Source organism: Rhinopithecus bieti, unplaced genomic scaffold (genome assembly GCF_001698545.2).
Source record: "Rhinopithecus bieti isolate Rb0 unplaced genomic scaffold, ASM169854v2 scaffold_10347, whole genome shotgun sequence".
NCBI lineage: Eukaryota > Metazoa > Chordata > Mammalia > Primates > Cercopithecidae > Rhinopithecus > Rhinopithecus bieti.
Window position 1 is genome coordinate 4,474,635 of NW_016806836.1, and position 22,770 is coordinate 4,497,404.

A 22,770-nucleotide genomic window follows, 5' to 3' on the forward strand; every position below is an offset into this window, starting at 1 on the left:
GTGTTGATGGTTTTGAGGGCAGAGGAGAGACATTAAACAAAACAAATTGCTACATAGTATCTACGTGATTACAAGTATGAGAATGCTACTTAGCTACACTCGACAGTTGTCATATGGAAATGTGGAGATGGTAATAGAGAAGGCCTGAAGGTTGGAGATACGAATGACCTCTGTTCCATTTTTCTTAGAATCAAAGAGTGAGAATAGGGTTCCAAACAGAAACGTCAGACCAACGATCAGTGCAGGCTTGCCCTACCACTAAAGAGAAGCAACGACATGTGGTGCCAGTAAAAGCTACTCAAGTCTTCAAAAATTGAGCCAAGATCTCCCTGGCACTGGGGCCTAGTCATGACTGGGTAATAGAGGATAAACAAACACATGATATAACCCCCAAGAACACACATACACTAATACACAAACCCAAAACAGTCTCTGTCTCTCTCTCTTTCACACACACTAACTCATGCTCATTTATGTATGTACAACCTACCATCACAATCATAACCCACACTCCCAGCCTCACACCTTCAAAGGCATATACACACCTCCCACGAATATATACACACAGGCCATCGTACCAGGCTGGCTGCTGCTCCACTCCTCACTCTCCGGGGTGCTAGTGGTGGGTTGTCCCTCTGGGTCCTTTCCTTCTTCTTGCTTCTCCTGTAGAAGGCAAGCCTGATCCCAGCTTCTTCTCCTCATGGTTTGGGATGAAGTACTAGTGTCTGATCCTGGCCCCTACCTGGCTCTCTGGCCATGTGGTGTTCCGCCCCAAACAGGCAGAATTTCTTCTAGGCTGCCAGCAGGAGTGCGGCTCCAGCAGACATCCCCCTATCACTTGAGCACAGACTTACGTGAGCATGCATATCCTAATTAAACAGCCTGACTACAACTTTCCTTGTTATCTGGTACACAAAAACTTCCTTTGCGATGCTCTTACATGCCCAGTAGAATTCATGCTCTGTCCCTTCCAGCTTCTGCAGCTAGAGCGCTGGGTGTTCCTTGGCCTTTGGCCTAGGCACTGGGCTCCTGTGATGGAGTTTTCCAGCTGCCTGCACATGTACTTTGGGTACTAGTTCGCATGACTATGTCTTAACCTTGACACTAAACTGAGACGGGAGCTCTGGAAAATCAGGAGAGTGATTAATTCATTTCCCTCCAACCAGGTATAGGACCTGACTCAGGATGGGACCCCCAAATATGATGAGTGAGTCATTATGCGTGTCTTCTCTGACCCAGCTCCTTAATCTGGATCGATTGAGGGGACAGTGGGAATTGAGGCACAAGCTATAGCTTCCCCCTCCCTTCCCCACTGCTCTTCCTACCATGGCCTCTGGCTCCGATTCCTCCTCTGATGGGCTCTGGTATTCCCTGCGCTTCCTCTTCTTCACGGGTTTGAGGAGCTCAGAAGCGCTGGTGGAGCCTGAGGAGTTCTCCACTATGACTGACCTAAGGAAGGGCCAGCCTTAGAGAAAGAACCACCCGCCCTGCACCACCCAGCCCCTCTCCTAACCCCTGAACAGGAATAAGGCTTTGGGGGCTGAAGGCAGAGCGAGTAGGGCTGTGACCTCCTCCCCTTACCGCTCCTGGAACAGTTGAGGGCAGCCATCATTACAGGAACCAAGATCTGGACCCGCGGCTTGGTGAGGCCCACACGCCTGGCACTGACAGGTGCTATCATCTTCTGGGGGGTCCTGATTGGGATCTTCTGGAGGATTCTGGGGGTGGTCCTCTGCGGGGGCCAAATGGGCCTCAGGCCTCCCTCCCCATTGCAGCCACACTCAGGCTCCGCCCACGCCCCCTCAGACCCTGCTTCCGCCTCAGTCCATCTCCGCATCGGATGGCCTCCTCCAGCCTTCTCTACCCCAGGACCACCCTGGGCCCCGCCCCCGGTCCTCCTGGGGCTCAGGCCTCACCCCACCCGCACAGGGCCCACCTCAGGGCCTGGGAAGCGGGGCTCCTACCCGCTTGTAGGGGGCCCGCCTCGCCATCTCCAGCAGGGTCCCCGCCATCTTCGTATTCGGTCACGCCTTCCTGCCGCAGCTCGGGGCTCGGGGGCTGCTCCACTCCCGCCATATTCAGCGGCTTGTACTCGCTTATCCGGAACTGGAGCGCGGGAGGGTCTGAGGATTGCGGCTCCCGTACGGGCCCTTGACCCACCTCGGAGTCCGGGCCATGGCCCTCTCGTCGCCTCATGCCAGCTCACGCCCTCAGCAGGCCTCAAGACTCCATGCCAGGGCACCTCACTCCAAGCTATACCAGCCAAACCCTTACTCCAGGCTACGCCCCCAAGCACCTGCGGGGTCCAGTCCCACGGTGCCCCACTCTAAACCACGCCCCCAAACTACCACAGGCCCAGAGTGCCCCACTCTAAGCCACGCCCCCAGACGCCCACAGGCCCAGTCCCAGAGTGCCTCACTCCAAGCCACGCCCCCATAGTCCCCAGGGCCTAGGAGTGCTTCAACTCAAGCCACGCCCCTAGAGTCCCTCACTCAAAGCCCACCCCTAGGGCCCATCATTTTAGCCGGCTTCCCCTGCTTCCGCCTCAGGTCCGGCCTCCGGGCCCGCAAGCCCCGCCCCATGGCTGTGGTTTACGAGGCTTAGCCAATCCCCACAGACACTGACCCTCAGGCCGCCCCCAGGGGGCGGGGCCGCGGCCTCTGTCCATTCCAGAAGCCGCACTGTGCTGGTGCTGGAGCTGGCCGGCCCGGCTCTAAGCTGCGGCAGGACGGTGGCAGGAACTGGTTCGCTGCCGGCCACTTGCTCCGGGGTACCCACATGGATTGGCTCCCGGGGAAAGCAAGACACATCCAGGGCACTGCTGGGCAGGCCGAGGTTGGCCGAGCTGGCTGTAAACAGATATACAAATAGACACGACACGGGTGAGTCTAGTGGCCCTGCCTCAATCCTGCCACGCATGTGTAGGCATGTGAAGGAAGGCAGGTGGAGGAGAATGAAAACAGTCATCCCCTCTCCAGGATCCACACTTGCTTGTGCAAGTACAGAGATGCTCTTCCTCCCCAGACTCCTACCCTAGCTTGACTCACCTGGAATGATAAAGGCAGTTGCTGGCAGGTGAGGACCAGAACCGGGGCTGTCTCTGGCCACCAAGTGCACGCTGACCTCCCCTGTGGAAGGCCCCTTCAGTGTCCTCAGCATCTCCATTTCAGCATGCCCCTCCATCCTGGCAGGCCTACAAGCCAAACACAGCCCCCAGGGTGATCAGGTGGGGACCTTTGTTACAGAAGCAATGGAGATGTGAAGGGATGGGGCTTCTTTGAGAAGCTGGCCACCTTCAAACCCGTAACCTGCAGAGAAAGGCCTCAGTCCTGTAGGGAGTAGGGTGTCTTCAAGACCAGCATCAGGTCTGGCTCCTGTTCTGGCCAGGCCCTGCACCTCCCCAGTCTCTGTAAGGATGGTAAGGATGGGTAGGGTAGCATGTGTGAGGGTACTTTGTAAACTGATGTACAGAACTGACTCTGGGGAGCATGACTCAGGTCAAGGTTCTGTCTGGCCAGTTGTCTCCAGGACACAGCCCAGGCCACATCCAAACTCACCTTTTTCTTGACCCCACCTCTATCCCCACTAGAATCACTCCCTCCTCCCTCCGGGGATTCAGAGACCTCAAATACCAGGTATTCCTTCACCCATACAGGGTTCATCTTCCTGGGAGGTGGGATCTTTCCTGCTCATGTTCTTTTATGGCCCTGTCCACCACTCCCTCCAACCCCAAGCACAGGGTGGGCACTCAAATACCTGCTGAACAAATGTATGCATCTGAAGAGCAAAGACGTAGTATACGAAAACGCAGTCAAGTCAGTACGTGATTTTGTTTTAATAACGCAAAGGCAGTAGAGGCATTTCATAGAGTTCATTCAACAGGTAAAAACATAAAGAAAAGGACCTAGAGATACAATGAATATACTTAATATCTATTTACTCAGCACCTAAAATGTACTGACCACTGTCCTACTTGCCTTACCAGCACTGTCCAGTAGAATTTTCTGTGCTAATGAGAATGTCCAATACCTAAACTGTCCAACACAGTAGCCACTAGCCACATGTGGCTACTGAGCACTTGGAATGGGCTACTATGACTGAGGAACTGAATTTTTTATTTTATTTTATTTTAGTTAAATTTAAAAGTTACCAGAAGGTAGTTACAGTGGTGCATGCCTGTAGTTCCAAGTTCTCTGGAGGCTGACCCGGGAGGATGGCTTAAGCCCAGGAGTTTGAGGCTAGCTTGGGCAACATAGCGAGACCCTGTCTCTGACAATAAATAAGAAAATAAATAGCGACAGTAGCCATGACTATTGCATTGGACAGCACAGCTTTAGACGTATTAAAATTGGCCTGTCAGTGCTACCTCCAAAACACACTGAAGGTCTAACCACTTCTCTACATCTCAACTGCTGCCATGCTGGTCCCAGCCAATAGCAGCTCTCTTTGGACTTCTGAAATTGCCTTCTAGCCCATTTCCCTGCTTCCTTTCCTGCACCCCTACAGTCTACTCCCCAGTAAGAAAAACTTTAAAAACATAAACCAAATCACATAATTTCCCCATCTAAATTCTTCAATGGCTCTCTATTGCCCTTAGAGTAAAATCAAAGTGCTTTGCCCTAGAAAATCTGACCTCTGCTGGCCGGGCGCGGTGGCTCAAGCCTGTAATCCCAGCACTTTGGGAGGCCGAGACGGGCGGATCATGAGGTCAGGAGATCGAGACCATCCTGGCTAACACGGTGAAACCCCGTCTCTACTAAAAAATACAAAAAACTAGCCGGGCGTGGTGGCGAGCGCCTGTAGTCCCAGCTACTCAGGAGGCTGAGGCAGGAGAATGGCGTAAACCTGGCAGGCGGAGCTTGCAGTGAGCTGAGATCCGGCCACTGCACTCCAGCCTGGGCGACAGAGCAAGACTCCGTCTCAAAAAAAGAAAAAAAGAAAGAAAAAAAGAAAATCTGACTTCTGCTTTTCTCTCTGGCCTCATCCTATGCCACTGTTCCCCTGTTCTCTCCACTCAACAGACTCTGGTTTCCTTCTATTGCTTGACCAACATTCCCACTCACAGCCTTTGCCCTTGCTGTTCCCTACCCCTGGAACGCCCTTTCCCAAGCTCTCTGCTTGACTGGCTCCTTCCCATCCTCCAGTCCTCCAGTCCTCAATTCAATAGTCACCTCCTCAGAAGAGGTCTTTCCTTACCAAGCAAATTTTTTTTTTTGAGATGGAGTCTCGCTTTGTTGCCCAGGCTGGAGTGCAGTGGTACCATCTCGGCTCACTGCAACCTCTGCCTCCAGGGTTCAAGCAATTCTCCTACCTCAGCTTCCTGACTAGGTGGGGTTACAGGTACACACCACATAGCCTGGTTAATTTTTGTATTTTTAGTAGAGACGGGGTTTCACCATGTTGGCCAGGTTGGTCTGAAACTCCTGACCTCAGGTGATCCGCCCACCTCGGTCTCCCAAAGTGCTGGGTTTATAGGCGTGAGCCATCGAGCCCGGCCTGACCAAGGAATTTAAAGCAGCAGCATACCCCTCACCCCTTCCCACCACTCGCTGTCTCATTACTATTATATATTTCTTTCTTTCTCATCCTTCATTATAATCAAAAGTGATCTTCATTTATTTCTGTGTTTGATCAGTCATCTCCACATAAATGCTGACTGTCTGTCTTGTTCATTGCTATATCCCCAACACTTAGTACATGGCACATAGTAGGTGCTTAATAAGTACTTGTGTTGGATTTCAGTAACTTGAACTTGTTAATAAAAAACAGTGTATGGGGCCAGCTTGGTGGCATGTGCCTGTAATCCCAGCTACTGGGGAGGCTGGGGCAGGAGAATCGCTTGAACCTGGGAGGTGGAGGGTAGAGGTTGCAGTGAGCTGAGATCGTGCCACTGTACTCCAGCCTGGGAGACAGAGCAAGACTCCATCTCAAAAAACAAAAACAAGCAAAACACTATGGGTCCAATACAGTGGCTCACACCTGTAATCCCAGCACTTTGGAGGCTGAGGTAGGAGGACTGCTTGAGCCCAAGAGCTCAAGACCAGCCTAGGCAACACAGGGAGACCCTGTCTCTATAAAAAATTAAAAAAATTAAAATTAGCCAGGTGTTACAGTATATGCCTGTAGTCCCAGCTACTCCAGAGGCTGAGGCAGGAGGATTACTTGAGCCTGGGAGGTCAAGGCTGCAGTGAGCCATGATCTCACCACTGTACTCCGGTCTAGGTGACACAGCAAGACCCTGTCTCTAAAGAAAAAAAAAAAATTAGCTCGGTACAGGGGCTCACGCCTGTAATCCCAGCACTTTGGGAAGCCGAGGCAGGTAGATCACCTGAGGTCAGGAGTTCGAGACCAGCCGGATCAACATGGTGAAACCCCATTGCTACTAAAAATACAAAAAAATTAGCTGGGCGTGGGGGCAGGCGCCTGTAATCCCAGCTACTTGGGAGGCTGAGGCAGGAGAATTGCCTGAACCCAGGAGGTGGAAGTTGCGGTAAACTAAGATCATGCTACTGTACTCCAGCCTGGGCAACAGAACAAGATTCCATCTCAAAAAAAAAAAAAAAAAAAAAAAAAGAGAGAAAAGAAAAAAAAGTTATAAAACATAATTCCCTGAATTTCAATTCCAATTTGCTTTGCACAGCTGAAGTACTTATACTATTTTAAATACCTTTAAATAGAGTTAGGCCGGACGTGGTGGCTCACGCCTATAATCCCAGCACTTTGGGAGGCCAAGGTAGGTGGATCACTTAGAGCTCAGGAGTTGGAGACCAGCCTGGGCAACATGGTGAAACCCTATCTCTACAAAAGTACAAAAGTAGGCGGGGCTCGGTGGCTCAAGCCTGTAATCCCAGCACTTTGGGAGGCCGAGGCGGGCGGATCACGAGGTCAGGAGATTGAGACCATCCTGGCTAACACAGTGAAACCCCGTCTCTACTAAAAAAAATACAAAAAACTAGCCGGGGAGGTGGCGGGCGCCTGTAGTCCCAGCTACTTGGGAGGCTGAGGCAGGAGAATGGTGTAAACTCGGGAGGCGGAGCTTGCAGTGAGCTGAGATGCGGCCACTGCGGTCCAGCCTGGGCGACAGAGCGAGGAAAAAAAAAAAAAGTACAAAAGTTAGCCAGGCAGGCCAGGTGTGGTGGCTCACGCCTGTAATCCCAACACTTTGGGAGGCCAAGGGAGGCAGATCAGTTGAGGCCAGGAGTTCAAAACCAGCCTGGGCAACATCTTGAAACCCCATCTCTACCAAAAATACAAAAATGTAGCTGGGCAGGGTGGCACACACCTGTTATCCCAGCTACTCAGGAGGCTGAGACAGGAGCATCCCTTGAACCCAGGAGGTGGAGGTTGCAATGAGCCAAGATCGTACCACTGCACTCCAGCCTGAGTCACAAAGTGAGACCCTGTCTCAATAAACAAACAAATAAATAGAGTTAATCTTTTTATTTGAAACACTGACAGTTAAGAGTGAATGTGGTTACTTCTGAAAGAATTTCACTCTGTGTCAAAACCTGTCACATCTCAGGTCTATTGCAGAGGCTGGATTTAAAGATTGCCTTTCTGTTTGGGTTTGCTGCCTTTTTTCCAGCAAGCATTGGAGGACCAAGTAGGTGTCAGCACCATTCTGTGCTCTGGGGTTACAGTCACAAACATGATCAAATGCTCTCATGAAGCTTATATTCTGGAGATAATGGATGAGGTTGGGGCTGAAGACCAGCATGTGTAGATGGCATTTAAAAACACAGAACTGGGGTGAGGCCCGGTGGCTCATGCCTGTAATTCTAGCACTTTGGGAGGCCAAGGTGGGAGGATCACTTGAGCCCAGGAGTTTGAGACCAGCATGGCCAACACAGTGAGGCCTCAGCCTCAACAAAAAATAAATTAGCTGAGCATGATGGTGCACCCCTGTGGTCCCAGCTACTGGGGAGGCTGAGGCAGAAGGGTTACTTGAGCCTGGGAGGTAAAGGCTGCAGTGAGCTATGATCACACCACTGCACTCGAGCCTGGGCGAAAGAGCAAGACCCTGTCAGAGAGAAAGAAAGAAAGGAAAGGAAAGGAAAGAAGGAAGAGGGGAAGAAGAAGAAAGAAAGAAAAAGAAAAGAAAAGAAGGGAGGGAGGAGAAAAAAGAAAAGAAAAAGGAAAACGAAAAGGAAAAGAAAGAGAAAGAAAACTACGTAACTGAATATAAAGAAAAAAGTGGGAACCTTGGAGCACACCCACATTTATACGTTGGGAAGAGGAAAAGAGACTGAGAAGGAGTCGGCCATGAAGTGAGAGGGAACTCAGAAGAGTCTGGGTTTCTGGTGGACACTGAAAAAAGTTTTCAGCCTTCTGCCGTCAGCCTCTCCTGGAATTGCTCAGATCCTAGAGAGCTACCTGGCTTGGACGCTCTCCTGGAAGCCGCCAGCCAATGACGAGTTGCTCTGAGGTGTAAAGACCCCACCCCCTTGCCTTACTTCGGAACACCTCTGCAGGGCCATGTCAGTTCCAGAGCTTCCATTAGGTCAGGCTGAGGCCTCTGTTGAGACTACATCAGCAGTTCAGCTTCTTCCTCCGCCCAACCCGCCTTCATTCCCCTACTGGTGATATTCCCAAGAGCACTCCGATAAACCTACACTCAAATATTGCTATCGGAGTCTGTTTCCAGGGGACCCGACCTAAAACAACCATTGTAGCCCCAGCCCAGAGCCGTGCACATAGCAGATGCTCAATAAATATATACTGGCTGAATGTGTCCATGGGTATTTTCTCTTCATGTCTGACAAGGTTTCCTCAATCCCTTGCCTTCCCAGGCCTTGTGTACAAAAACGCCCAATAAATACCCTTACTATAGGTGTTGGGTGGGGAGTAGAGCCCTCGACAGCTACCCCGAAAACAACACACAGTGAAGCTGAGCGCCACAAACTTGGGGCCTCGGCCCCGCCCCTCGCCGCAGCTGCTTCCCGGACGCGGGAGGGGACGGTAGCGGCCCTGAGCGCAGAGTTCTAGGGTCGGGAACCGCCACCAGCCTCCCGGGAATGGTATAGGCAAAGGCGGGCGGGACGGTCACTGATCCAACAGTTCCGCAGAACGGTTACTTTTTAAAACGCCAAAATGGCGGAATTCTTTTTATTCTTGATGGCCAAAAAAAAAAGAAAAAAGAGAGAAAATTCCATATTCCATTATAAAAATCGAAAATTAATGATAGGAAAGTTTGCCACATGACTCATTTCCCAAGAAAACCAAAACCCCGCCCTCCACACCTCCTTTCCATTAATAAAAAACTCTTAATTGATTGCATATCTCCAAACACGCAGCCTCCACCCTCCTCGCCCCTCCTGATCGCAGCCCGAAGCCACGCCGTTGGGTCCACTGGGCCTGGAGCCCCGCACCCGCCCGGCCCCCTGCGCGCTCCGCCCAGACCGCTTTCCCCGGCGTTTTCCCGAACCTCCTTCCCAGCCCGCGCCCCCCGCCGGAGGCGCTCGGAAGGAGCGAGACGCCGGAGCCGCAGACCCGAGCCCTCGCCGCCTTAGGCGGAGTGGGGTGGTGCGGCGCCCAGGGGCCGCAGGGTCTGAGCCCACGAGCCGCTGGGAGCTTACCTGCCCAGCCAGCCAGTGGCCGCCCAGAGCGGAGCTACGGTCCGAGCCCGGCGCCGCGCGCCTGCGCGCTCGGCGGGGCGGGTCCGCCTCCCTGCAGGACGCAGAGCGCGGGGCCCGAGCGCGGGGCACATCTGCCGGGCCCAGGCGTAGGCCCAGCCTTCGGGGCGCCCGCGCCCTCTTGCCTGCCTTCGAGGCCCTAGTTATGCGCGCCTTATGCCCCCTCAACCTAGGACAGGTTTGCCGCACAGGCGTGGCGGGTCGAGATTTTTCCTGCCCCCGAACCCCTGCATCACAGTTAGCAGAGCAGAGCGGGGGCGCGGAGATCATGGAGCTCCAAGAGACATCCTGGAGGGCTACCGAGCTGAGTGATTAGTGACAAAAGACGAGGCTGCACCCAGGCACGCATCCCAGCCGAGTGTCTGCTCTGTCCAACGCCTTCCCACCGCTCCTGCCCTCCCCCCTGGAGGAGGGGAGGGCAGGAGCGTCAAAAAAACGGCCTCGGGAAGGGTGAAGGGCACGTGCGACTGGAGAGAGGAACCTTCGTGCGGGGGCTCTGGTCCTGGCCCTGCCTGGCATGAAGAGCAGCATTAGAGGCGTCTACTTTTGGGTGACCCCACTGCCATGGGCTGGGTAACATCACTATCCTCCAGGTCCTCCATTTCGGTATTTGTAAAGACTATCACCCACTTCATGGCATAGGGTCGTTTTCAGTTTGAGTTCCTGTGGTGGCGTAGCAGTCACTGCGCCTCTCTGCTTCAATTTGATCTCTTCGCCTCCACCTGATCTCTCTAATTAATCAAATCTCCTTGTTATTGGTTCTGGTAACACAAGATACCTGTCTCGCTTACACATACCACAGTTGGCATTTTACATAGATTTGAGTAATTCAAGAGGCTAAGACGTTTCGAGCTCCAAGAGGGTAGGAAACATTAGTTTTTGTATTTCTGGTACCTAGCCCAGAGCGGGACACAGAGTGGGTGCTTAATAAGTATCTGTTCAGTGACTAATGTACGGTATACAGATGAAAACAGGGTAACTTTTGGTACAGTCCACCATCCAGCCCCCTCTCCCACGCCAATGATTTAATTTAATCCCTTGTTTTTACAGAAACGATGATTTAATTTAATCCCTTGGTTTTTCTTGGACTTAAGTCATGGCCACATGTCAGACCTCCAGGCTCCTGACTCCTTCCCAGGCCAGGTGAGAAAAGGGTTCCTAATGAAATGTAGGCAAATTCTCCAAATTGCTGTGATCAACAGGTTTACATTTATGCAGAATTTAACTATTCCGGTTGCCACGCCAACGCATCGCATGTGTTCTTCCTTGCTGCAATGTCAATTTTTAATCACATCTCATATTATTGGGAACAGGATTGCATCAGTTAAGGATGCTGGTTGCCATAACAATGGATGCCTCTTTCTACACATTGATACACACGCAACCATCCGCTCAATTTTCTCTCATCTCAACCCAGACTGTGCTTGATCTAGATTTCAAAGGTTTATTTTAGGTATTCAGAATATTAAAAGAAAGTGGTGAACCTACACAAACACATGAATTCTCAAAAACAAAGGCATCTTTTAGACGGACAAGTGGAATTTGAGCTAGCAAGACCTAGAAACAAACAACTAACATAGATGTGAGTTCCTAAGACATTATTTTTCTGCCTATCGACAGTATTTTTGGGGCTCACACCTGTAATCCCAGCACTTTAGGGGGCTGAGGTGGGAGGATTGCTTGAGCCCAGGAGTTTGATACCAGCCTGGGCAATATGGCAAAATCCTGTCTCTACAAAAAAAAAATTAGCTGGGTGTGGTAGCGCACCACTGTAGTCCTCTCTAGCTACTCGGGAGGCTGAGGTGAGAGGACTGCTTGAGTCCAGGAGCTCAAGGCTGCAGTGAGCCATGAGTGTGCCACTGCACTCCAGCCTAGGCAACAGAGAGAAATCCTGTCTAAACAAACAAACAACCTCCCCACCACCCAAGAAAAAAACAGTATTTTTGTGGTCTTGTTACCTGGCTTGTTGGCTTGAACAGGGGTCAAGCAAACAAACCAGGTATCAAGCCCACCAAATACTGGGGTGAAGAGCTGCTCCCATTGAATATGATTTGGAGAAGTTTCTGCCTCATGAAGCCAGAGTTTCCCCTTCCAGTACCAGTCTGCCTTCAGGAGCAAGTAAGCAAGTCCGATCTTCCTCTCAAGTGATAGCCCCATCTTCCGCAAGTTCACAGCCCCCATTGTCTTCTCCATGTTAACCCCCTGCTCAAGCATGGACCCAAAATATTTTGAAATGTTGATGAGTCAAAGCACTAAGAAGACTGTTGTTTAGGCCAGGCATAGTGGCTCACACCTGTAATCCCAGCACTTACGCCAAGGTGGGAGGATTGCTTCACGCCAGGAATTCCAGACCAGCCTGGTCAACATAGTAATGAAACAGGAAAAGTTCCCTTATCCCTCTCGCAGGGTGTGCGACAGCTGGGGAGTGGCTCGCTTCTTCGGTGCCCTGCAGCTCAAACCCTAGGGAGAGCATACAGATGGGCAGGTTGTGGGGAGCATGAGCTCCAACCCCACAGCAGCATCTAGGGTTGAGTATTTGCAGCTCCAGAAGCCCCAGTAGGCGTGTGTTACTACTGTATGCTCTTCAGTTTAGCCATCCAAAGACGGCTTGTTTTAATCAGCTCAATTAGACCCTCTACCTTATCGAAAGGACAGAGAGTTTTCTGTATCCTGGGTTCTTGCTCTAGTGTACCAGAAAAATCGGATGGCACATGGGCTTGGAGAATGAGTGCAAGGTTTTATTGAATGGTGGAGGTTGCTCTCAGCAGGTGTATGGGGAGCCAGAAGGGGGATGGAGTGGGAACCTGGTCTTCCCCTGGAGTTGCCGGGCTCTCCTTCAACCACCCTCAGGTGAATTCACCTAGGCATCCGCGTCCTTCTGCAGCTGATGGCCTGTCAGCATCTGTGTGTTCTTCTGATGTCTTCCTCTTGATATCCAGTCTCTCGTATGTGTGCCCACTAGGGTCTTGGGATTTATATAGGCACAAGATGGGGGCGTGCGGGCCAGAGTGGTCTTGGAAAATGCAACATTTGGGCACAAAAACAGGAGTGCTTGTCTTCACCTAGGTCCATGGGTGGGGCCCTCACCGGGGACCCTGCCTTTCTCTATGAAGCACTTCCCTGCCCCCCTCCTGTATCAATGAGAGACCCCCTCCAGTCTCTACAAAAAATTTAAAAATTAGTTGGGTATGATGGCACGTGCCTATAGTCCTGGCTACTTGGGAGGCTGAGATGGGAGGATTGCTTGAGCCCAGGAAGTCAAGGCTGCAGTGAGCTGTGATCATACCACTGCACTCCAACCTGGGCAATAGAACAAGACCCTGTATGTAAAACAAACAAACAAAAGAAAACTGTTGTTTCTAAGCAGCCCACACCATTCTGTTCCTACAGTAGAGTTTCACCATTGATACTGTCTGCAGATTTTTAGGGAAATTATCAGGATGTGCCCTTTATGTATAAAACGTCTTCTGGTTCCAACGTCAGACTGAGCTAGTATGGAAACTTTTAAAAAAAATTTTTATTTTTATCTTTTAAATATAGTTACATAAAATAGAGACAGGGTCTCCCTGTATTGTCCAGGCTGGTCTCAAATGCCTAAGCTCAAGGGATCCTCCTCCGTTGGCCTCCCAAAGTGCTAGGATTACAGGCATGAGCCACCATGCCTGGCTGGGAACCTTTTCTAACACAAACACCAAAAACCCTGCCTATTATATTACAAGAAAGGAAGCAAGCAAGCACACAGGAAAAGAAAGTGAATTCATTGCTGGCTGGGCGCGGTGACTCACACCTGTAATCCCAGCACTTTGGGAGGCCGAGGTGGGCGGATCACGAGGTCAGGAGATTGAGACCATCCTGGCTAACATGATGAAACCCTGTCTCTACTAAAAATACAAAAAAATTAGCTGTGCATGGTGGTGGGGGCCTGTAGTCCCAGCTACTCGGGAGGCTGAGGCAGGAGAATGGCATGAACCCAGGAGGCGGAGCTTGCAGGGAGCCAAGATCGCACCACTGCACTCCAGCCTGGGCGACAGAGCAAGACTCCATCTCAAAAAAAAAAAAAAAAAGTAAATTCATTGCTGAACATGTAAGAGGAAATCCTCAGGAGTCAAAACCAAAAAGGGAACCAGAGCAACAAGATGTGGCCTGATGTCTCTCTTATCCTGGAGGTGGTTGTTGGATACAGACAGGACCCAGCTGCTAGAGAGTTGGGTTTTACCACACATGTAATGATGCAAGATGGAACCTTGGGTCCATGTAGCCCTGACAGTTGGAACTGAAGCCCATATATAAAGACTGGAGGACCGGGTGTGGTGGCTCACACCTGTAATTCCAGCATGTTGAGAGGCTGAGGTGGGAGGATTGCTTGTGCCCAGGAATTCGAGACCAGCCTGGGCATCAAAGTGAGACTATGTCTCTACAAAACATAAAAATATTAGCCGGGTGTGGTTACACTCCTGTGATCCCAGCTACTTGGGAGGCTGAGGCAGGAGGATCACTTAAGCCTGTAATGAGCCATGTTCGCCCTATTGCACTCCAGCCTGGGCAACCGAGTGAGGCGCTGTCTTAAGAAAAAAAGACTGGATACTCCTCCCAGAGTATATATTCACTAAAGAGAGTTCTAGAAAAACTCAATACGACAGTCCAGAGAAATAGAAAGGAAGCTTGTCTCTGCCTGGGATGCATAGAAGTGACGATCAGGGCAAGTCAACCATGGAAAATCAAAACCATAAGCCTACACAAAACTGTAAATCTACAAATTTGGGAACCCTATTTGTAGATTAGATTTGCAGGGATTTGTGCTGCCCTCCTAGTATTGATAGCTTCAGCTGGGAAAGCAATGTAAAAATTGGTCCTGGGCAAGTAATATCCATGTACAACTTCTCTGTAGAGACATCGTTACAACTCAAGCCAAATGGAATGCTCACAACAGAAAAACATAAAGTAGTCAGGGAAATGATCTACCATATTTAACCATCAGCAGACCTAATAAACAGGAAAATTAGCACCCACAATAACTTGAGACAATAGCATAATTTATAAAGAGATTGTAAAATAAATGTGGGCTGGGTGCAGTGGCTCCTGCCTGTAATCCTAGCATTTTCGGAGGCCAAGGCAGGAGAATCACTTGAGGCCGGGAGTTCAAGACCAGACTGGACAACATAGCAAGACCTTGTCTCTCAAAAACAAGAACAAAAAACAAAAGCAAATGTGTTAAAACCATTTTAAAAGGCATGGCAGTTACATGAGGATTTGGATTTAGATTTACTCTTTCTACTGAAACAACTGAGAAAAGGGAAATCACATAGCAAATGTTTCTTAAGACACTGGCCATCAAGTTACAAAAGACATATTCTTCTTTCTTTTCTATTTAGAAACTGTATTAGTCCATTTTCACACTGCTATGAAGACATACCCAAGACTGGGTCATTAATTATTTATTTATTTTCCGAGACAGAGTCTTGTTCTGTCACCTAGGCTGGAATGCAGTGATGCGATCTCAGCTCACTGCAACCTCTGCCTCCAGGTTTCAAGCAATTCTCCTGCCTCAGCCTCCTGAGTAGCTGGGATTGCAGGCACACGCCACCACGCCTGGCTAATTTTTGTATTCGTAGTAGAGACGGAGTTTCACCATGTTGGTCAGGCTGGTCTCAAACTCTTGACCTAGTGATCTGCCCACCTTGGCCTCCCAAAATGCTGAGATTACGGGCGTGAGCCACTGAGCCTGGTAAGACTGCGTAATTTATAAAGGTAAGAGGCTTAATTGACTAACACAGTTTATCATGGCCGGGGAAGCCTCAGGAAACTTACAATCATAGTGGAAGGCAAAGGGGAAGCAAGCAAGGTACCTTCTTCACAAGGCATCAGGAAGGAGAAGTGCCCTGTAAAGGGGAAAGAGCCTCTTATAAAACCATCAGATCTCATGAAAATTTACTCACTATCACAAGAACAGCATGGAGGAAACCACCCCCAAGATGCAGTTACCTCCACCTCTCCCTTGACACATGGGGATTGTGGGGATTATGGGGATAATGGAGATTACAATTTAAGATGAGATTTTGGGTGGGGGCACAGCCAAACCATATCAGAGACAGTCTCACTCTGTTGCCCAGGCTAAAGTCCAGTAGCATGATCATAGCTCACTGCAGCCTTGACTTCCTGGGCTCAAGTGATCCTCCCATCTCAGCCTCCCAAGTAGCTGGGACTACAGGCATTTGCCACCACACCCAGTTTTATTTATTTATTTATTTATATTTATTTATTTATTTAGAGATGGAGTCTCACTCTGTTGCCCAGGCTGGAGTGCAGTGGTGCGATCTCGGCTCACTGTAACCTCTGCCTCCCGGGTTCAAGCAATTCTGTGCCTCAGCCTCCCAAGTAGCTGGGATTACAGGTGCCTGCCAGCACGCCCAGCTAATTTTTGTATTTTGAGTAGAAATGGGGTTTCACCATGTTGGCCAGGCTGGTCTTGAACTCCTGACCTCATTATCCACCCACCTGGGCCTCTCAAAGTGCTGGGATTACAGATGTGAGCCACTGTGCCCGGTCCACACCCTGCTATTTAAAAAAATTATTTTATGTTGCCTAGGCTGGTAGAATAGAAATTCTTGAAAGATGAGAAATAATCTTTCAAGATTCCCATGATTACTGAAGAAATTTTTAAAAACAGTTACTATAACTCTATTCCATATGCTCAAGAAGCTAGAGGAATAATTGAACATGTTAAGCAGAGAAACAGAAGATAATTTTTTTTTTTTTGAGATTGAGTCTCGCTCTGTCGCCTAGGCTGGAGTGCAGTGGCGTGATCTTGGCTCACTGCAAGCTCCACCTCCCGGGTTCACGCCATTCTCCTGCCTCAGCCTCCCAAGTAGCTGAAACTACAGGCGCCTGCTACCACGCCCAGATTTTTTTTGTATTTTTAGAGAGACGGTGTTTTGCCGTGTTGGCGAGTATGGTCTCGATCTCCTGACCTCGTGATCCACCCGCCTCGGCCTCCCAAAGTGCTGGGACTACAGGTGTGAGCCACTGTGCCCAGCCAGAAGAGGAGGCTGGGCGCGGTGGCTCACGCCTGTAATTCCAGCACTTTGGGAGGCCGACGTGGGTGGATCACCTGAGGTCAGGAGTTCGAGATCAGCCTGGCCAACATGGCAAAACCCTGTCTCTACTAAAGACACAAAAAAATTAGCCAGGCATGATGGCAGGTGCCTGTAATCCCAGCTGCTCAGGAGGCTGAGGCAGGAAAATCGCTTGAACCTGGGAGGCAGAGGTTGTGCCGAGATTGTGCCACTGCACTCCAGCCTGGGTGACAGAGTGGGACTTCATCTTGGAAAAAAAAGAAAAAAGAAGATAATTTTTAAAAGACCCAAATTAAACTTCTAGATATAAAAAATACAATGTTTGAGATGAAAAATGTACAGGATTCATCTTACAGTGCCAGAAAGGAAAAGAAAAACAAAACAAAACACAATGAGGGGCATTAATCAAAGGGTCAGAGGAAACAACAAGTGCTCCAAATGGCTAACACTGGAATAATGTGCACAACCAAATAAAGTAATATTGAATCATAAGCTAAAGATTAAAATAAATACCCGAGTCCATACTGATATAAAAAAGATTAAATAAACTAATAAATAGGAGAGATAAGACAAATCTCCCATGCAGAGGGATTCCAATGCAAAGGGATTAGATACTCCACCCTAAAGAAAAGGAAGCATAATTCACCACCTGTCTTAGTCTGCTTTCTGGTGCATAACAGAATACCACATACTGGACAATTTATAAACAATAGAAGTTTATTTGGCTTATGGTTCTGGAGGCTGGGAAGTCCAAGAGCATGGCACCAGCATCTCGTGAAGGCCTTTGTGCTACACCATAACATGGCAGAAGGGCAGGCAAACATGGACAAAGAGAGGAATTTTGGCTGAACTCAACTTTTTCCCTTTTTTTTAAAAGATAGTGTTTTGCGGCTAGGCACGGTAGCTCACACCTGTAATCCCAGCACTTTGGGAGGCCGAGGTGGGTGGATCATCTGAGGTCAGGAGTTCAAGACCAGCCTGGTCAAAATGGTGAAACCCCTGTCTCTACTAAAAATACAAAAAAAAATTAGCCAGGTGTGGTGGCAGGCACCTGTAATCCCTGGGAGGCTGAGGCAGGAGAGTCACTTGAACCTGGAAGGCAAAAGTTGCAGTGAGCCGAGATCACGCCACTGCCCTCTAGCCTGGGGACAGAGTGACAGATCAAGACTCTTTCTCAAAAAAAAAAAAAAAAAAAATTAGGGTCTCACTATGTTACCCGGCTGGAGTGCAATCACTGTTCACAAGAATCATAGCACACTACGGTTTTGAACTCCTAGGCTCGAGCAACCCTCCTGCCCCAGCCTCCCAAGTAGCTGGAGCTGTAGGTTCTTACTCAGCTGATGGTCAGCTTCATTCTTTTTATCAGGAACCCACTCTTGTGATAACTAACCCACTCCTGAGATAACAGCATTAATCCACTATGAGGGCAGAGTCCTCCTGACCTAGTCACCTCTTGACGATCCTGCCTCTTAATTACATTGGTGATGAAATTTCAACATGAGTTTGGGAGGGGACATTCAAACCATAGCACTGCTCTTCAAGTATGGGTTGCACAGCGCGACTTCCTTCGAAAGATTACAGTATGGCAAGGGATGGGGAGGGAGATTAGTAACTTTACAGTATGGGTATGGCTGCACGTTATCCAGAACATCAGAGACTGACACATTTTCCACTGGGCTTTGGAAATTTACTGTTGCACTTACATTTGTGAAAAAATAGGTCTATATCCACTAGGAAAATTTGTGTCAGTCAGGGCCAGAGCCTCAATTATTTCCTTTTCTCCTACCCTGCTAAATATCTGAATCTTGCTTTCAACACACTCTTAGAATTCATGTCTTCCTTGCTGAGGAACCCAATGAAAAAAATCGAACTGTATTAGTTTTCTATTGCTTCTGTAACAAGTTACCACAAAGTTAGTGGCTTAAAACACCTAAGATACATTTTTTTTTTTTTTTTTTGAGACAGAGTCTTGCTCTGTCACCTAGGCTGGAGTGCAGTGGTGTGATCTTGGTTCACTGCAAGCTCCGCCTCCCGGGTTCACGCCATTCTCCTGCCTCAGCCTCCTGAGTAGCTGGGACTACAGGCACCCACCACCATGCCTGACTAATTTTTTGTATTTTTAGTAGAGATGGGGTTTTACCGCGTTATCCAGGACGGTCTCGATCTCCTGACTTCGTGATCTGCCCACCTTGGCCTCCCAAAGTGCTGGGATTACAGGCGTGGGCCACCGCACCCGGCCAAAACACCTAACATACCTTTGTCATGTCATAGTTCTGGAGGTCAGAAGTCCAAAATGGGTCTCATTCAGCCTTAAGTTGTCAGCAGGGCTGCATTCCTTTCTGGAGGCTCTAGTAAAGAATCCAGTTTCTTGTGTGTTCTAGCTTTGAGAGGCTGTCTACATTTATTGGTTTGGGCCCCTTTCTCCATTGTCTAAGCTATCAATGGCCGGTCAAGTTTTTCTCACATCATATCACTGTGACACTCACTCTATGGCCTCTCTTTTCATCTTTTAAGGATGCTTGTGCTTACATTGGGCCCACTCAAATAATCTAGGATAATCTCCCTATTTTAAACTCAGTTTATCAGCAAACTTAGCTCCATCTGCAACTTTAATTCCATCTTGCCATAAAACATAACATATTTACAGGTTCCAAAGATTAGAATGTGAATGCATTTGGGGGATCATTACGCTGCCTAGCATACAAGGTAACAACAAAGTTGGTGTGATAGTTAATATTGTGTCAACTTGACTGGATTGAGGGATGCCAGCTGGCTGGTGAAACACTTCCTGGGAGTGTCTGTGAGGGTGTTTTCAGAGGAAATGGACATTTGAGTAAGTGGACTGCGAGAAGAAGACCTACCTTCAATGTGGGTGGGCACCATCCAATGGGCTGCCAGCATGGCTGGAACAAAGCAGGCAGAAGAAGGGATATTCAGCTGGCTGTGTCCTCTAGCGTGCTCTCTCTGTCTTCCTGTGCCAATGCTTGCTTCATCTCCTTCTGCCCTTGGACATCAGATTCCAGTTTGTTGGATCTTGGACTCTGCAACTTACACCAGTAGCATCCTGGGGGCTCTCAGGTTTTCAGCCTCAGACTGAAGGCTACACTTGGGCTTCCCTGGTTTTGAGGCTTTCAGGCTTGTACTGAGCCATGTTGCTGGCATCTCTTTTTCCCCAGCATGCAGATAGTCTATGGTAGGACTTGCCTTGTAATCATGTGAGCCAATTCTCCCTAATAAACCCTTTTTTATATATACATATATCCTGTTTAGTTTAAAGATGTGGCCAGGCACAGTGCCTCACGCCTGTCATCCTAGCACTTTGGGAGGCCAAGGCAGGCAGATCACTTGAGGACAGGAGTTTGAGACCAGCCTGTCCAACATGGTGAAACCCTGTCTCTACTAAAAGTACAAAAATTAGCCAGGTGTGGTGGTATATGCCTGTAGTCCCAGCTACTCAGGAGGATGAGGCAGGAGAATCACTTGAACCTGGGAGGTGAAGCTTGCAGTGAGCCAAGTTTGGGCGACTGTACTCCAGCCTGGGCGACAGAGCAAGACTGTCTAAAAAAAATAAAAAAAAATCTAATTGGCTTTTCTTAGTGAACCATAAATTGGGCAGTGTCTCCTCTAAAGATTTCATGTTCCATTGGGCATGAAAGATCAGTTTTTATAAGATAGTTTGAGCAAAAACAAGGAAATAGCATAATACGAAAAGCAGATCAGTTACCATCAGGTTACTTCAGGTTACTTTCCCTATAAGGATTAAAACAAATGGAATTTCCTTCTCATGTAGACTAAAACTGGCCAGTTTAGGGATTTGGTTGTCATCTTTCTCTCCTGACTTCTCTGAAGATCAGAAAACTAGTTTAGTTGTTTGGTTTGGTGACAAAGAACTTTAGCAAGAATACTTCATTTTGGTTTGATCTTTTCTGTTGGGGCCCAGTGCAGAAGCTCAGTCCAAAATAATGGCTTCCCACAAACTTCATTGTTTTTTTTTTTTTTTTTGGGCCCAGTGGAAAAGACAAGGCCAAAATTAATGCCTCCCCAAACTTTAATGTTTTTTTTTTTTTTTTTTGAGATGGAGTCTCGCTCTGTCACTCAGGCTGGAGTGCAGTGGGGTGATCTCAGCTCACTGCAAGCTCCGCCTCCCGGATTCACGCCATTCTGCCTCAGCCTCCCAAGTAGCTGGAACTACAGGCGCCCACCACCATGCCCGGCTAATTTTTTGTGTTTTATGTAGAGATGGGGTTTCACCATGTTAAACAGGATGGTCTCAATCTCCTGACCTCGTGATCTGCCTGCCTTGGCCTCCCCAAAGTGCTGGGATTACAGGTGTGAGCCACCGCGCCCGGCCCCACAAACTTCATTTAATAGTGAGATTAGGTCACTGTGGGTAGTAAAACTAGGCTTTGGCTCCAGAGCCTGCACTCATACTGAAGATGCTGTATTGCCTTGTTTGAAAGCACAGGCTGCTGAAGCCTGGGGATCTATGCTCTTTATCTGTCTTGCCTAGCGTAGTACAGGATGCATGAATCAGGAACAGAGGAATCAAAGAAACAGACGATGGTGTGACAGCCGTGCTCAGTACAACAAAGCCCTTTATAATAACTCAGGTCCATTAAAAATGCAGTGGGGGACTGGGTGCAGTGGCTCATGCCTGTTATTCCAGCACTCTGGAAGGCCAAGTCATCACTTGAGGTCAGGAGTTTGAGACCAGCCTGGCCAACATGATGAAATCCTGTCTCTACTAAACATAAAAAATTAGCCGGGTGTGGTGGTGCACGCCTGTAATCCCAGCTACTTGGGAGGCTGAAGCAGGAGAATCACTTGAACCCAGGAGGCAGACCTTGCAGTGAGCTGAGATCACACCACTGCACCCCAGCCAGGGCAACAGGGCAAGAAACTCTGTCAAAAAAAAAAAAACACACAGTGGAATTCTAGATACTTAAATAGATAAGCAAGCTGTTAAAATTAAGTTTAGCCTAAATCTCCTTCCTTACATATTTTAAGTTCAGTCTAAATGTTTCTCTGAACAGAGTGAACTATAACCTAACTGTTATGTAAACAGACTACATCCTACCATCATACCAATGACTGAGTTTTGGCCAATCAGATATGGTCAACTGTTCAAACTGTGTTCAAATAAGGCAAATACAAAGCTGTAAGCAATCCAGCTGTTACTTTACCTCACTTTGCTTTTTCTGTCCATAAATTCTCTCTGACCATGTGGCAGCACTGGAAACTCTCAGAACCTATTCTGTTTTTCTTTCTTGTTTTTTTTTTTTTTTTTTTTTTTGAGAGAGATGGGATGTTGCTATGTTGCCCGGGCTGGTCTTGAACTCCTGGGCTTGAGTGAGCCTCCCATCTCAGCCTCCCAAAGTATTGAGATTACAGGTGTGAGCCACTGTGCCCAGCCACAGAACCTTTTCTGCTTTGGGGGACTGAATGATTCAGAAATTGTTCTTTGTTTAATTAATCTGTTTAATTTGTCTTAAGTTTTTCATTTAACTTAAGACAAATTAAACAGATTAATTAAGCAAAGAACAATTTGGTGTCAGAAGTAGGAACCAAAGTGGAGCTCCTAGGGTCTCCCAGGAGCGTCGAGTGACGAAATGAGTGACGTGCTGGACTCATTTTGTCCAATCCTCTCTCATAGCAAGAGGATTGTGGGTAAGTTCTCAGATTCCAAAGCCCCATGAATTTGGGTTTCTAACTATCTAAGTTTCTTTTCTTTGAGCAAATTCTTGATCCGAGCTGTCTTCGGAAGTCATGATAGAAAACTGGCAGTAAGGCCGGGCGCGGTGGCTCAAGCCTGTAATCCCAGCACTTTGGGAGGCCGAGACGGGCGGATCACGAGGTCAGATTGAGACCATCCTGGCTAACACGGTGAAACCCCGTCTCTACTTAAAATACAAAAAACTAGCCGGGCGACGAGGCGGGCGCCTGTAGTCCCAGCTACTCGGGAGGCTGAGGCAGGAGAATGGCGTAAACTTGGGAGGCGGAGCTTGCAGTGAGCTGAGATCCGGCCACTGCACTCCAGCCTGGGTGGCAGAGCAAGACTCCATCTC

General features: G+C 48.8%; 1 protein-coding gene across 1 annotated transcript in view; it reads right to left on the reverse strand.

The window, feature by feature from the left end:
* The window catches only part of L3MBTL1 (L3MBTL histone methyl-lysine binding protein 1), a 34,128-nt gene extending 24,535 nt beyond the window's left edge, over window positions 1–9,593 (reverse strand). Inside the window, 7 exon segments of the mRNA XM_017878044.1 lie at window positions 579–663; window positions 1,326–1,449; window positions 1,582–1,732; window positions 1,965–2,106; window positions 2,626–2,849; window positions 3,048–3,193; window positions 9,576–9,593. Of these exon segments, the coding sequence (XP_017733533.1) occupies window positions 579–663; window positions 1,326–1,449; window positions 1,582–1,732; window positions 1,965–2,106; window positions 2,626–2,849; window positions 3,048–3,183 (862 nt within the window). The 5' untranslated portion in view covers window positions 3,184–3,193; window positions 9,576–9,593.
* Between the last annotated feature and the right edge of the window lie 13,177 nt (window positions 9,594–22,770).